General features: G+C 30.6%; 1 protein-coding gene and 1 long non-coding RNA gene across 4 annotated transcripts; both read right to left on the bottom strand.

Moving 5' to 3' along the window:
• Window positions 1-47: 47 nt before the first annotated feature.
• On the bottom strand, window positions 48-1495 carry LOC137811105 (uncharacterized). Its single transcript, XR_011081030.1, has 3 exons — window positions 1211-1495; window positions 1056-1111; window positions 48-378 (listed from the first exon to the last, which is right to left on the bottom strand). It is a non-coding gene; the product is annotated as an uncharacterized lncRNA (long non-coding RNA).
• Window positions 1496-8725: 7230 nt separating this feature from the next.
• Window positions 8726-13150, bottom strand: LOC137811103 (uncharacterized). 3 transcript variants are annotated; one of them, XM_068612693.1, is made up of 6 exons: window positions 13027-13150; window positions 12767-12898; window positions 12601-12666; window positions 11085-11404; window positions 10202-10381; window positions 8726-9384 (listed from the first exon to the last, which is right to left on the bottom strand). In XM_068612693.1, exons 4-6 carry the CDS (start codon window positions 11325-11327, stop codon window positions 8833-8835), a joined length of 975 nt encoding a protein of 324 aa, XP_068468794.1. In that variant the 5' UTR covers window positions 11328-11404; window positions 12601-12666; window positions 12767-12898; window positions 13027-13150; the 3' UTR covers window positions 8726-8832. The 3 variants fall into 3 exon arrangements, with proteins under 3 accessions (XP_068468794.1, XP_068468792.1, XP_068468793.1); XM_068612691.1 differs by lacking the exon at window positions 12601-12666; XM_068612692.1 differs by lacking the exons at window positions 12601-12666; window positions 12767-12898 and having other exon boundaries at window positions 13027-13139.
• Window positions 13151-14533: the final 1383 nt, after the last annotated feature.

Raw genomic sequence — 14533 nt, 5'->3', positions numbered from 1 at the left:
ATTTCAAAATTTTAAATAGCAAGAATTAATGTCTGTGAACCAATGTAAATCAGAATAATATTTAGGTTAACTTGGCATTCATATTTTTTTCCAAGTGTTTGCAGTTTGTGCAAGATAACTATGAAGAACGAAACAAAAAAAAATAAAAAAAAATCAATGCAACATAAGTGACAATAATCATAGACTAAATGAATCTCTAGACTTTCAATTACATTTTAAATTTCTCACAATAGACATCATTGAGGCTGCTGTTTCATCACAAATAATACAAATTACCTGGATTTCCTATATCAGAGCTTCCTTAGATTACTATTAGAATCTGGTGACACTGTCAGCATGGAATTACTTATACTTTTCACATCATTTGAAAAAATATTGCTACATCCAATAGAAATCAAAGCATTGAATTCACATCATTTGAAAAAATATTGCTACACCCAATAGAAATCAAAGCATTGAATTCACATCATTTAAAAAAATATTGCTACATCCAATAGAAATCAAAGCAATCTTGAATTTTTATATATGAAAGTCCCGTTGCCTTGTGCATTAAACATTCAAATCAACCTCAAGGAAAACAGAGAAACATTTGACAGAGCTAATATGCAAATTTAAATTAAGAATGTCTAGTCTAAAAACTGATGACCCTGAGACTCACAACCCCCATCAAGCCTTTCATCCCTGCTTCATATCCTAGAAGTTCACCCATAAAAATTGCTTCATAAACTTAAACCTTCCATTCCAACAAAAAGTATCAAACAATCTGAAATAACATGAATTAGGATAAGCACAAGCACCACAATAAAATGCATGACCTTAAACTTTGCATCCATAACATCCACTCTAATTCAACCAAAGTCCAAACAGAGTCAGAAAAAAACTCAAACAATTTCTGTTTTTTTTTTCAAGCAAATTGAAATCACTGAATCACATACCTTATAGCGACATCCATGATTATTTTAGTTTGAATATGATTTTTTCCTCATAATCAATGAAACAAAGCACGTCAAGTAGTAAAAAAATCCAAACAAGGACAAAACACACCAGAAGCTTACAGAAAAAATGTTTTTCCAAGACGTAGACTCTATGCATCGGGGATCTATGACTGGATCTGATAAGCAGATATCGAAGTAAATTAAAAAAAATGGAAAAGATTTACTGGTAGTAGAATCTGGGAGATGAGATCTGAGCACCGGATAACCACACAAACCTTCACTGCGGCCTCCGATTCAGTTGATGCAAGGCGGGATCCAATTCGCCGCCGGCAACCACTCCACCATTTCGCGCAAAAACAGGTTCCCGACCTGCACCAAGCGAATTAGAGACCGCACAGTGATAGAATCAAAATCTGCAACGTAATCGCATCGACTTCACTGGTAAACCACCAAACAAATTTCTCACACTCTTATTTTCTCTCTACATCAAAAGGAGGAAGAGAGAGAAAGAGTTGAAGAATGCGGAGCTAACCCCAACCCACCCTATGTGGTGACCGGGTAAAGATTGGGTTAGCGTTAGGTTATTTATAAAGAGCACAGACGAAGGAGATGGGAACACGTGGTTGCTCACGCTCTCCCTGATGCATTAATACTGTGCAAGTGGTCTTTTTTTTTTTTTTGAAGACCAAAGCGCGGCAGAGAGAGATTAGCATTCGGGCTTGGATTTAGATAGATTTACTGAAGTAATGCCATTTGGTTGAAGTAAGTGGCTGCACGTGCGTGTGTTTCTGTAACTGCAACCTCTTTCTGAGGTGTGAGGAGCGTTTCACTTTTGGACTTGCATTTACTAAATTACCCATCAAGTTCTAGTTTGGGCCTCTATGGACCTCACTTGTATGCTATATCATGGACACAATAAATAAATGAAATTACTATCTTCTACACTCTTTTTTATCTCTCCTATCCTAGGAAAACAAATTAAAACTATGTTTTTATATAGTCAAAGTTAGAAATTTTAAAAAGTCTCTTATAAACTTAACTTGAGAGATTTTAACCTTTGTGATTAAAATTATATTAGCTACAAAGTTCAATGTCTTCCATACACTATTTTTTTAAGGAAAGTCTTTAGAAACTTAGGTTTATTCTTAAGTCATGCAATAAATTGTACAAAATAGACTAGGAACATTCTTATTTGTCATGTACAAAGATTATGTATGTAGTGCACTTGGTCCACCATTTTGGGGAGAACATCCACCCTACTGCAATTTGCTGTTGGTAGATATGCATTATCTTAAAGCAGGTGAGATGCAGTACTAATTGTACTAAGAAATTCAATTGATATAATCCAGAAAAAAAAATTATATATATATATATATAAATTCCTATCATGTATGTACCTAGGTCACTATCACTAAATTTTAAATAAAATAAATAAACAATGGAGGATAAGTTTCTAAAAACAATAAGAAACTATTTGGAATCATAGTAATAAATGTTGATGACCTATGGTGAATTCACAAATCTTCAATCTCCTATTCCAATGATAGAATATCTAAGTTCTAAATATAAGTAAATTTTTTTTTTCTAACAGGAGCAATGTAAGAAATTAATGATAAAGATTGTTAGTTTTTATAAACTTGATTCCATTTTATCTTAAATAGTTTTTTCATATATAATCATTCATATGTTAATTAGGTAATTCACTAGACATTAATAAATTTATTTAAGTTATATAATAAAATAATTATAGTTTAAACTATATGTAATTGATGAATACCTTTAAACCCTAATGAGAAGTCAGCTACCTAAAAACCCTAAATTCTTTCAAATACACAAGTTGATCATAAAAAACTATTTTTCAACTCCAAATATACCTTTTGGACTTGAATAAAATTATTTTGTGCATAACTCATATTTCTTAGTTTTAGTGGTTTTGTTTCAGTGGTTTTGGATCAAAACCTTGAGTGAACTCACTTGTAGCCTATATTAATGTAAGGAATGTGAATAAGCTGAAATTTGGTAGGAGAGAATATATGTTGCCTATCTTGAATCAATTTTTTTTTTAAAAAACTTTCTTTTTTTATCAATAATAAATAAGAATCATTTTAGAAGTGATTCAATCTATGTACCCCATAGTTTTGTCACTAACTTCTTAAAAAAATAATTATTAGAAAACAGGTCTTCAAAGATAAAAAATCACCAACAATTAAGGAAAACAAACCATTCATGTAAAATAAAAAAAAAGTCTAACCGGCCTAACTCAAAAGCTTTCTTGAACCTCTTAAAATGTACCTTTGTAATTGGTTTGCTAGATTGTTTTTGCAAATGATCCATTAAATTTTCCAACGATTTACTATTTTCATAATGATACTAAATGATAGAATGCATAACAAATTAGAGATTTGAAAGTGAATTGTACTATTCAAAGAGGAATAACAGTGTAATATATTTTTTTAATTAAGAGTTCTCTTAGTTAAACTGTGAAGATACTGTTTATATTAGTTAATTAAAAATGGTAGAAATAGTTTAGTGATATTAAACCAAGTAAGTCTCATGTTATGTTGAGGTTGAAAAAAAAAATCTATATATGTAAGAAATTCCATACTAAGAAAAATATATGTATTAAAAAAGTAATGTAAAAAGTTGGTTAACATTTACTTATAAATTTACATTTCCCAATTAGGATAATGTGTTTTTGGGAGAGATGATTTCTATGCAATTGATAATAAACAAGTTGTTAGTGTTTGATAAATTAGATTATATAATTTTAACAAAGGAACTAACTTATACCAAATAATGTTTAAATTTGTTTTTCATGCATACTAACAGTGTCAACATATGAAAAGAAGTTAACTAAATGTGTATAGATACTTTGGGATGTAAATTGATTGGTGATTTTTTTACAAATTCATCTCAGTGTTAACAAGAGAGTGGTACTATGAATTAACAAATGAGTTTTCTCACACTATATTAATCATTGAGGGAGGGTAAAAGGTACATGTAATAAAATAATACAATATTTTTAATTTTAATAAACTATATGTATTATTTTAATAAAATAATACAATATATATATTAGTGTTGGATGGGTATATATTAGGGTTGAATGTACTAATTATTGCATGTGAAATAAATAAAACTTAATTTTTGGTGTACATTATATTATTGATATTTAAGCTATTTGTCTACGAGTATTTTTATTATAAAGTCATCAAGTGCAACAAAGACTTATTTTGGTGTGAGGGGAACTTTAAACTAGATGTGAGATATTATGATAATGTGTTTGATGATTTATCTTTATAAAGTTATTAGTAGGAATTTAAATTCGAGGAGAAAAACTTTGTAAAATTGAAGAAATAAGTTTAAATTATTATCTTAATTAACTTTGTAAGTTAAAATCTTTGTTAGTCAAAATTGTGTTGTAACTTAGAACTAATGCAGAAAATTAATAGAACTTGTTTTGTGTACGGGTTGAAATGTCCTTTAAAAGCTTTACTTTAATGTGATTATTCTTTGTCGATTCAAAAACAATATTTTAATTTCTTGAAGTTAAATAAAAAAACAAAACAACTTCAAAAGTGAATGTAAATTGATATATGAAATTTGTGATATCAAAGAAATTAAATATTTTTAATATTGAGAGGACAAACGATTACAAAGTATTTATTCTAGTAGAGTAAAAAAATTGACATATATAACATATAAATTTTCAAAAGTAAAATTTTCTTATTGAAGTGTTTGTGTTGAAAATTTAACTATTTATTTAGTATGTTATCAATGTTATGAAAATGAACCCAATCAAAATTATTGATTAATGATAATCTATATGTTGAGGTAATTATAAACAACTCTACATGTATTAGGAAAGGTAAGATGAAATCTTAAACTATAATATAACCTAATGTTAGACCCTTTGTTTGTACTGATATGTTTGAGTTTTAAGGATATATAGTTGTGTTGCAATTGGAAAAATTGGAAAATTATTATGTATTTTAATTTGTTAAGGAATGCATATATAACAAAGTCATAAATTAGGTGCATCTTAATCTATGTGGTTTTGATGTTCTTTTACTACATCTTAGAATCACAACTTTATTAGGAAGTCTTGTCACGGTTTAAATTAGATAACTCTGGTTTTGTTGTCCTTTATGCTATTGCATGTGTGGGAAATTGTAATGTGAAAAAAAAAACAATGGGTTTATTTGAAATTGCAATGTGAAAAATTATGATGCTAGAAAGTTGGTACAAGACTAAGTTATGGATTGTGGATGACTATAATTAAATGGATAATCAAGCAATAAATCATATACAAACCAAAACTTAAACTCACCATTGAAAATTAATATATCTGGATAATTTTCTAGCAAGTTTACTATAAAAAAACAGTTTTTTTTTTAAAAAATATTGTAAATAAAATAATTGTAATTTTTATTCATCATACAATAACAAAATGATTGTAATTTTTTACGGAAAAATATATTCAACACGCATAGTATCTATAAATGTTGAAAGTGTAACTATCCAATGTTATCTCCAAAAGACATTCAGAATTTTTAATAATAAACATATAAATTTGGTCTTTATAATAATTTTATTATTTTTGAATTGACAATGTTGACATGTAATTATTTTAGTTTGATAGTTACATTTTTGTGAGATACTCAATTTAAAATAATAATAATTGTAAAAACATTTACATGGTCATTAAATATTGAGTATAAAACACTGAAAGTTGTAAAAGTATTAATTTCAACATATAACAATTTTAAAGGTATGAAACACATACTCAACACAATCCCAAATAATGAAATCAATTACTTTCTTAAGATTAAATATACCATAAAGTGAGTTAAAATGAATGGCTAAAGCAGTGCATTTTGAGCACAATAAAAGTAGTGTTTGACAAGGTAAAAGTTACTTTTATGTTATTGTAATATTTTGATTGTCTAATGGGTTGATTAACTTTTGACAATTTGAGCATTCACTTTATGTGAAAGACGTGCTAGGATATTCTTTAATCAACTATTAATTTATTTATGTTTCTGAGTGCTTTTAGGTCGTAAAGGGTGAGAATAATTATTATGTCTTGCTTTTGCTTTCTGGATGCATAGTTGAATTAATTCAATAAAGTTTCCGAAGTAGTTCTTATATCTTGAAATCCAATAATACTAAATTAGTAAACTCTATTATTTTGTTTGAAAAGTTGTTAAATAAGTTATTTTAACATTAACATAATTTACTAATTCTTTTTATCTTATCAATTGCAATAAGGTTTTTTATTATAAAAACTTCACAGTAGTTAATTAAATATATTTTTTCTTCTATTTAGAAAATTATTTTCTATCATCAATCGGTTGATGGACCTAAAAAATTCATAAAACAAGTTGTTCACAATAGAATAATCAAAATAGGTCGGTAGACTGACCTAAAAAAGTTCATAAAACTTAAGTTTTGGAATTTTGAAAAAAAAATAATTTTTTACATAAAAAGTATTAGGTCTAAAATATGTTTAAATGATATTTGTTTCTTGAAGTGAAATGTAGGTTGCATTTTAATATTGTGTAAGATAAATAATATATAATAAAAAAGTTTTATCATGTAGTTGAGTCATAATTATCCACGAGTTAAAAGTATAAGTTTAAAGCAAAATAATATATATAAAAAAAAACCTATATTATGATACTAAAATCTTTATTAAGTCATTTTATTAATATTTACAAGATATTAATATACATGCATATCATAAAAAGTAAAAAAAAAAAAACATTGTTCAAGTTAATTACATTATTAACCAGTACTAATAAATTATATATTTTTTTAACTAACACCCTAAAATGCTTTAGATTTTCTCTATTTTTACTGGAACTCTATCTAATGTTATGCTTAATTGCTTAAAAAGTAAGTGTTTATTTAATCATAAAAAGTTTAGGTTAACACGTCTAATTGTAATTAAGCGTCTAACCAAGTACCATATTTATACAAGAATGTCACCTGTAAGAATTGTTCTTATATAAGACCATGTACTTGGCTAAAAAAAACATAAATTGATACCCATTTTAAAAAAAATAAAGATGTCACCTAATGAAATCGAAATAACTATCAACTTTATAAAAAAAATAAAGAAGTTACCTAATTTATGAAATCAAAATAACTATCAACTTTATAAAAAATAAATGTTACCTAACTTGTGAAATGGAAATAACTATCAACTTCACAAAAAAATAATCTTCATTTATCGAGTTAAATATCATTAAGAAAACTTTGTTAAAACATTACTTAAAATAATTGTGTTCTTATAATGTGAGATGGTGGTAAAAGTTGTGGGTGCTAAGTTCTCACTCCATAGCTACACCACTAGACCATATAGAAATAGAATATATGCCAAAAGTAGAATAGGTAGCAGCACATAACTAGAAGAAGACCTTGAGATTATTGTAGTGGCACAAGTGTTATATTTTATTTGCAAAGTGCGGTACATGCGTCAGTGTTATTTCATGAATCAAATCCTTTCATGGATAAGTGTCCCAAAACAGAGCACATGCTTCAATTGGAATGTGTATAAGCATATGCTGCAGAACAATCAATAAATAAACCAACACCAATTTCAAATATGTGTGCTTTCTTTAGCCCTACCAAAAGGAGAAATGAATCTTAAAAAACTTGATCCCGTGAGGACCATCCACTTCTTAATTCAATATTAGAAAGATGGTGACAGGAGTGGCAAAGTGGGATGATGGAATGATCTAGCTAGACATATAATAATATGCTTACAACACTAGCCAAACCTTATGCCACATTTTCTCATCTTGCTTTATTTAGACCTACCATAAAAGAGACTTAAAGGTGCAACTACTATATTTCCTCATAATACAACAATCAACCAAAAATGTATCTCTCATGGGACCCCCCAATTACTCATATCCCTGCCTAACAGATGTCAATGTCTGATTGCCCTTCGGAAATCTGTTCATTTTTGTGCACAATGCTGCAGAATTTTGGATAGAGCCCTCAACTTTTTAAGGCTTGTAAAGTGCAGGCAAGTCCTAACTCTAGATGTTGACGGTTTTGGTAAAGTTCAACTCATGCATTGCTTTTAGTACCCCATGCTAAAAGCCACAAATTCAGGTATCATACAATTATTTATAATGGATTTGGATTGATTTAAATCTTTTCATTTTAAGAAAGTGACAAAACAAGAAATCCTATTTTACTCATATGCAAGGAGATGAAAAGAAAAGAAACAAGAGCAAAATGACATTACTGATATATGACAGAAAGAGATGGAGATAAAAACAATTAATGCTGTAAAATATATCACAAGAGAGGTTATATAAACATAAACAATATAACAATGACATCTCATATATCTATTTATATATAAGAAGAATCTGTAATTAATTCATAGATTTAACAATTCTTCTTTAAGTCCTAAAGTCATCAACAATTGATATCTTTGGTAATTTTCATGTATAAGAATTAATTTATAATGAATGGGAAAGGTAACAACTAAGATGGCTAATATTTTTGTACATATCCTATTCAGATGCTGCATCTGAATATTTAATGCAACTATGAAACAATTTTGCACCAGTTAAAACCTACATTATCTTTAAACAGTCCAACTGAACATTGACCAAAGTTAACAAAAAGCTTTTAGTGAGATCTTAAAATTTGTAAACAATACAAAATCTGGTTTCCTATCTGGAAACTGAGAAAAGAGAATATCTCAACACAGACACACCAAACTACAGAGATTCCTCATATTGTACAAGCAGTGACGCACACCTCAGTAAAAAGAACTAAAAATTCAGCTTATACTGCACATAATATCATACAACAGAATAGGAAAGAAGCAGCAATGTCTAGCTAAAGAAAAAGAGATCAAACCAGTTCATGGTTAATCCATAAGACGCAAAACTAGTGGTGCCAGCATGCGAGGAACCTTAGGTAAGGTAGGGTAGGATAGAGTGCCAAGAATAAACAAATTGAAGCTTAAAAGAGCAACAACATCAGATGCAGGTTTCTTTCTAATGGAGGACAAAAACTGCACCACACTCTTCAAGGACATGCCTACTACTGCAAAGAGAGCCACCACAAGAGGCGTGCAAGGGTCCTCAGCTTCCCACACAGTGACTCCAACCATAAGTGACATAAGGGCAGTAAAAAGTGATTGTGACAGAGCAATGTCTCGATGATGGTTAAGTTCTAGTGTTTCCATTGTTTCTACATCCTTTGAGATCATTTCGGGACTAATTAACCCAGACTTTGAACCGGTTTTCAAGAGTTTAAGCAAGTCACTTCTGGTTTTGCTCTCATCTTCACCTAGATCTTTGCTCGTTAGAAGATCATGAAGGGAAATCTTTTGGAATTTCTCACTTATTCTTTGATCTTTGGAGCCCTTTCCTCGAATTTCTTTCAGCCGAAGATTTTCATTTATCTGATCCCGCAACTGTCAAGAGATACGAGTCACAGACAAGACATCAAATGAGGAAAAACTATTCGATCATGCATACAATTCCAGAAGCTCAAGTTAAAGATAAGAATTGGACAACACAGTGATAGTAAGGTTCATTATCCAATCAGTAGAAAACCCACAATCAATTGTTAACCCAACGTTAACTTAATCTCGTAAAATCAGTTTGTGAGGTGAAATTTATATTCACTTATACTTATATACAATAATTTGACCATGTTAACTTGTGCCAACTTTCAAAAAATGTTAAATTGAAGAAATACAAGTGTTTTCTACTAAATTTGGTGCACTTAGCTAAACATATGTCAACCTTGTAGACTTTTATGAAATACTTACATTAGTATGGTATTGACTTTGATTTCTGATGATTGCAGATATTAAGATATTAAAATTTTGCTTGTTACTTAGTGTCAACAACAAGCTAAGTCTATACAACTAGGCACATTTAAAAATATTGAAACCTCAAATGTATTTTGATTTTATAGTTTACAACTTCCAAGTAAAAACTTGAATTATAATTTCTAGAACTAACAAACCAGCACTAGGATATAGATTAAAAGTAGTTGCTTCCGTCTGTTACCCTGCTAATAAACTATACTTTTGAATGCAATGTATATTGAAATAAACTTCATAACAGAAAATGTTCTCAACCTTTTAATTTTATTAAGGATTTAGCAAGCTCACCTTATCATAAGCTCAAAAGTAAAAGTCTTTCAACAAGTAGCATCAACAAGTGATAAGTTTTATCACATTCAGGTAATACAACGCAGGTGCAAGGATATAAACTATTTACCTTTCCCTCTAACTTTTCAATTTTGGCAATGGCCATATCATGCTCCTCTTCAATCTCTGCTAATAGTATCTCCATCATTCTGCGCTCTTTGACAGCCATTTGAAAATGTTCTTGAAGTTTTTTCTTATCCCTCACTAGATTCTCCAGATCTATCTGCATTCCATGTAGTTTTTGTTCTAGCTGCAATAACAACATAACCACCATTGGATCTAAAAATAAGATAAACTACATGCCTAGGGAGAATTGGAGAAGAATAAGGTTGGGGCCACTCTAACAGCACCAACTGACCCCACCCCATTCTTGTTAACGATGATGCTCAAAGAAGGGGAAGATCATCAGGCAAAAACATATGCCAACCCAATAAAACAAAATTTAACATGTATTTAGCCTATCAAAGGAATGTTTCACTATGGTGTCGTGCTCCTCTCCCAGCTTTTTGTCTCTATACTTTCCTTCTCCCATCTCTTTATCAACTTAAAGCTACTGCACTTTTTCTATTTTATTTGATACTAACAGCCTTCATCTTCTTGCTCCAAGGGTAAGTAAAATTAATCTGCCCTTAAACTATATTTAGTGCTAAATCTTCAAACTTCAATCAACACATAAACTGTTAGGATGTAAGGAGAAGAAGTTTATTAAGATGGTTAAAATATTAATGAGTTAGTTGGTTGGTTAGAGGGGTTAGTTAAATATAAATAAGGGAAGAAGGATGATCCATCCAGCTCTAGCTAAAGAACTATACCATTCTTCAGCATTATGAGAGGGAAATTGTTGAACTCTTATTTGAGCAAAATTAATTTGTACTATGCTGAAATCAAAACTAGTAATTGAAAATTAAACATCTTTTGATCTAGGGGAAAATGAATGCCAAATGAAAACTAACCTGCCTCTCCCTTTGAAAGACATTCACAACTCTTGCGGGCAGGCAGATAAGCCCAGATGTCCATGTCATAACACTTAATACTATGTTTAAATAGAAGCTAATAGTAGTCCCGATCAACTCCGTCCAAGTATATATGACAGTTAATGCTATTTTGATACCAAACCAGAATGCCAGTTTAAGGAGAGAGAAAGGCTTCGTCACCAAGAGAATTATGTTGGCCAATAGCTCAAAAATCAATGCCATTAATCAGTAAAATGAAAGCTCTTCCTCCTCAATCATTACATGTTGAAAATGTCCATAGTGTTTCACTATACGGCATCCTGCAATATCAATAAATTCATGAGAAAAAATTACTGGGGACTAAATAGCTAGGGTGAACATAAATAAGCAGAAAATTGTTTAGCTTCACTGGACTAAATCAGTAAAGCACATGCCTTAGGTGGCAATTGTGCAACTATAAAGACTTCATACTAGAAATAGGAAAGTCATCTCACATTACAACAAAAAGGATTTACAGTAAAAACTGGATAACGATTGATTTCATTGCTAGAATGAAATTGGACAGAAAATAGGAGAAAGAATTCTCCTCCTCTAAGGATTTCCACTTCACAAAGATCTCTCCTTTCACAACAAAGTTATTGCTCAGTCTTCTTAAATGATACAAGACAGAATGCCTCCTTTTCGCATACTCTCCTTTAGCTAATTGTCCCTCTAACTAGTTTTACTTTGTCCAATTCTAAAAGTTTATATATATCGCTAGAAAGAATTATACTAAAATTCAAATCAAATTCAAATTGTCATCCTTAAATTTAGGAGTTGGTCTTGATTTTAACTACAAACACTAACAAAACAGCTAATTTTTACCAATGTTGCCTTGGTGGAGAGTACAAATCCGATAGGTGGCATAATAGCCTAACGAATCTCGTTATGATATACTTTTCAACATGACTCTTATACCATTTTAACAAGTAAGCTTATGTGTTCACAAAACCAGTCTTCTTAAGGCAATATTTGTACCCTACTGTATTTTGACCTTATATACTGTACTTTATCACTAGTTGACGTGGGCCAACAAAGATTAATGATTCACACAAAGTATTCCTACATATAATTGAATTGTGTATATTTACTTAAGCAGAATACTGAATCCATTGTTTACAAAACAGATGCATATGTCAAAGGGTATTTGCTGAAGATGAATACACCACATTGGTGAATGATGATACTTATTTTATGGCTACTTATTATCAAATCAAGGTCTCACCATTTTCCCTTAAAATCCCTTAACTTACTGTGACTGCACAATTGGTAGAATTCTTCTATGATGGATGAAACCCAAATTCAGAATCCAATAGTCAATAAACAATAATAATGCCAGTTGGGCAAAGGGTATCACAGAAAACCTTTTTCTGAGTATGTTGTTCTATATGTGCTTATTGCATTCATGAATCAGTAAAAGAATGAACCCACTTCCAGAATCAGAAAGGAACACCAAAGAGAAGCCAAAGTAGATTACCCTGTATCCTATATCAATGCAAAAATAGGAACTTCTCTTGAACTATATCAGCATTTACCCTTGGACCTTCACCAAATGTTATGGCATCCAATAACTTCACAAACAGCGATTGATAGAATAAGGTTAAATGTGAAAATTTTTAAAAAGTCAATATGATAAAACGAACCATCCACGGGCAATGGCATAACTTGAAAATGGAAATATGTTCCACGGCCATGAATTCACAAGAAGAAGGAACTTTCACAGAAATGATCAAGGCCCAGATAACGAAAAACGTGAAAGCGAATTTCGATGTGAGCTGAAAGTTCAAGAGAAGAGAAGATGAAACCTTTGAAACGTGAAGATTCCAAAAGGATGAAAAAAAGCCCGGGAAAAAGAAGCGAAATGTGGAAAAAACCATTGGCAGGAAGAGAGTAAGAGACTTACAATTGAGCAAAGCAGAAGGAAAAGCCAAAAGAGCAAGGAAAGTGAAAGGAAGAAGAAGAGCGTGAGTGCGTGCAAAGACAACGATAATAGAGCGTGAGTTTGAAGGGATGCATGGTGAATAGGTGGCAATGAAAGCTTCCTCGCCCTGCCACGTAAAGTGTAAACATCTATAATCTATAATATATATATAATTGAGAGAGCACGCACGTGTTACTTAAAGAAAATTTTGAAAAAAGTATCAAAACAAAACTACAAAAACCATCACCACCAACTCTGCTTCATGCTTATCCACTCTCTGTTTCTCCTGAACTAAGAAAATGAACGTTGTTTTTTTCACACAAATCCTAATTCAGTTTACACAAATGTTTTTCTATTTCTCGCAAACCTTGTACTTTGTCATTCACTAGTTTGCCAAATAGATGCTACAAATCCTAGATATGACCTTTCTCGATTTCGGTTAAGTTCAAGAATTGTATTAACAGTAAGATATTTGTTCATGCACACTAAGTCCTTAAAATATTTTGCCTAATGCGTAAAATATTCCGTTAAGTACGGTTTGGTATGCTTTCTTTTGGGTTTTGTTCTGATTTATGTTTCAAATAAATTATTCTTTTGGGTTTTGGTAAAATATTCATGAACCATATCTCGAATAATAAGTTATTCTAAATGTGTTATACAACTTTCTCTCAAATGAAATTTGTCCACTTATAATTAAAATAATAATAAATTAACCATAAAAAAGCTGAATTGAAAAAATTACAAGAAGAATTTTATTATTTTAACATGGAAGTGGAATAAAAAAATTTCAGCATATATTTTTTACATTATATGGCTTATCTTGCAATTAAATAATTGAAAGCAAATTGAAGCTGCCAACATTGATAATAAACAAGGAATAAATATGAACCGCTTGAGTAGTGATTAAACCCTTATACATAAACACAACCTTTAACCTTCCTTACTAGACAAAACCCCAAATAAGCCTAACATAAAACACCTAGCTGGACTAGAGAGAAACACTTAAGGTGTTCAAGCCTACATCTAAAAAAAGTATATCATGAGACCATCTCCATACAAACCAAAAGGTCAAGAGACCAATCAGAAAAGAAAAAAAGTGTAGAATGTGACTTAGATGTGACCCACGTCCAAGCCTTTAATTGAACCAGCAAAAACATTCACTACACCCCCTTTAAATATTACCATGTTTCTATGCTTCCAAACCTCTTTGACTATTGCGATCCAAATCACTTCTCAAACCTCATTTACTAAAATAGACACATTATAGATCCTAAACTGAGAGAAGTTTAGCAGTGGAACGTTGTGAAACGTACTCTACACCCTCAATCATACGTAACAATGGTTTCACAACAACCATGCAAATCTACATTCAAAAAATAAATGGGTACTAATTTTTTCCTCAACCCCACAAAAACTACACATGAAGCTGCTAACATTATTGATGCCGAAGGTCCTCATTGTACCAGTGTTCTGTTGATTATTCGGAAAC

Source organism: Phaseolus vulgaris, chromosome 2 (genome assembly GCF_000499845.2).
Source record: "Phaseolus vulgaris cultivar G19833 chromosome 2, P. vulgaris v2.0, whole genome shotgun sequence".
Classification (NCBI taxonomy): Eukaryota; Viridiplantae; Streptophyta; class Magnoliopsida; order Fabales; family Fabaceae; genus Phaseolus; species Phaseolus vulgaris.
Note: the sequence above shows the minus strand (reverse complement) of the source record. Positions and strands in the feature narration are given on the sequence as shown.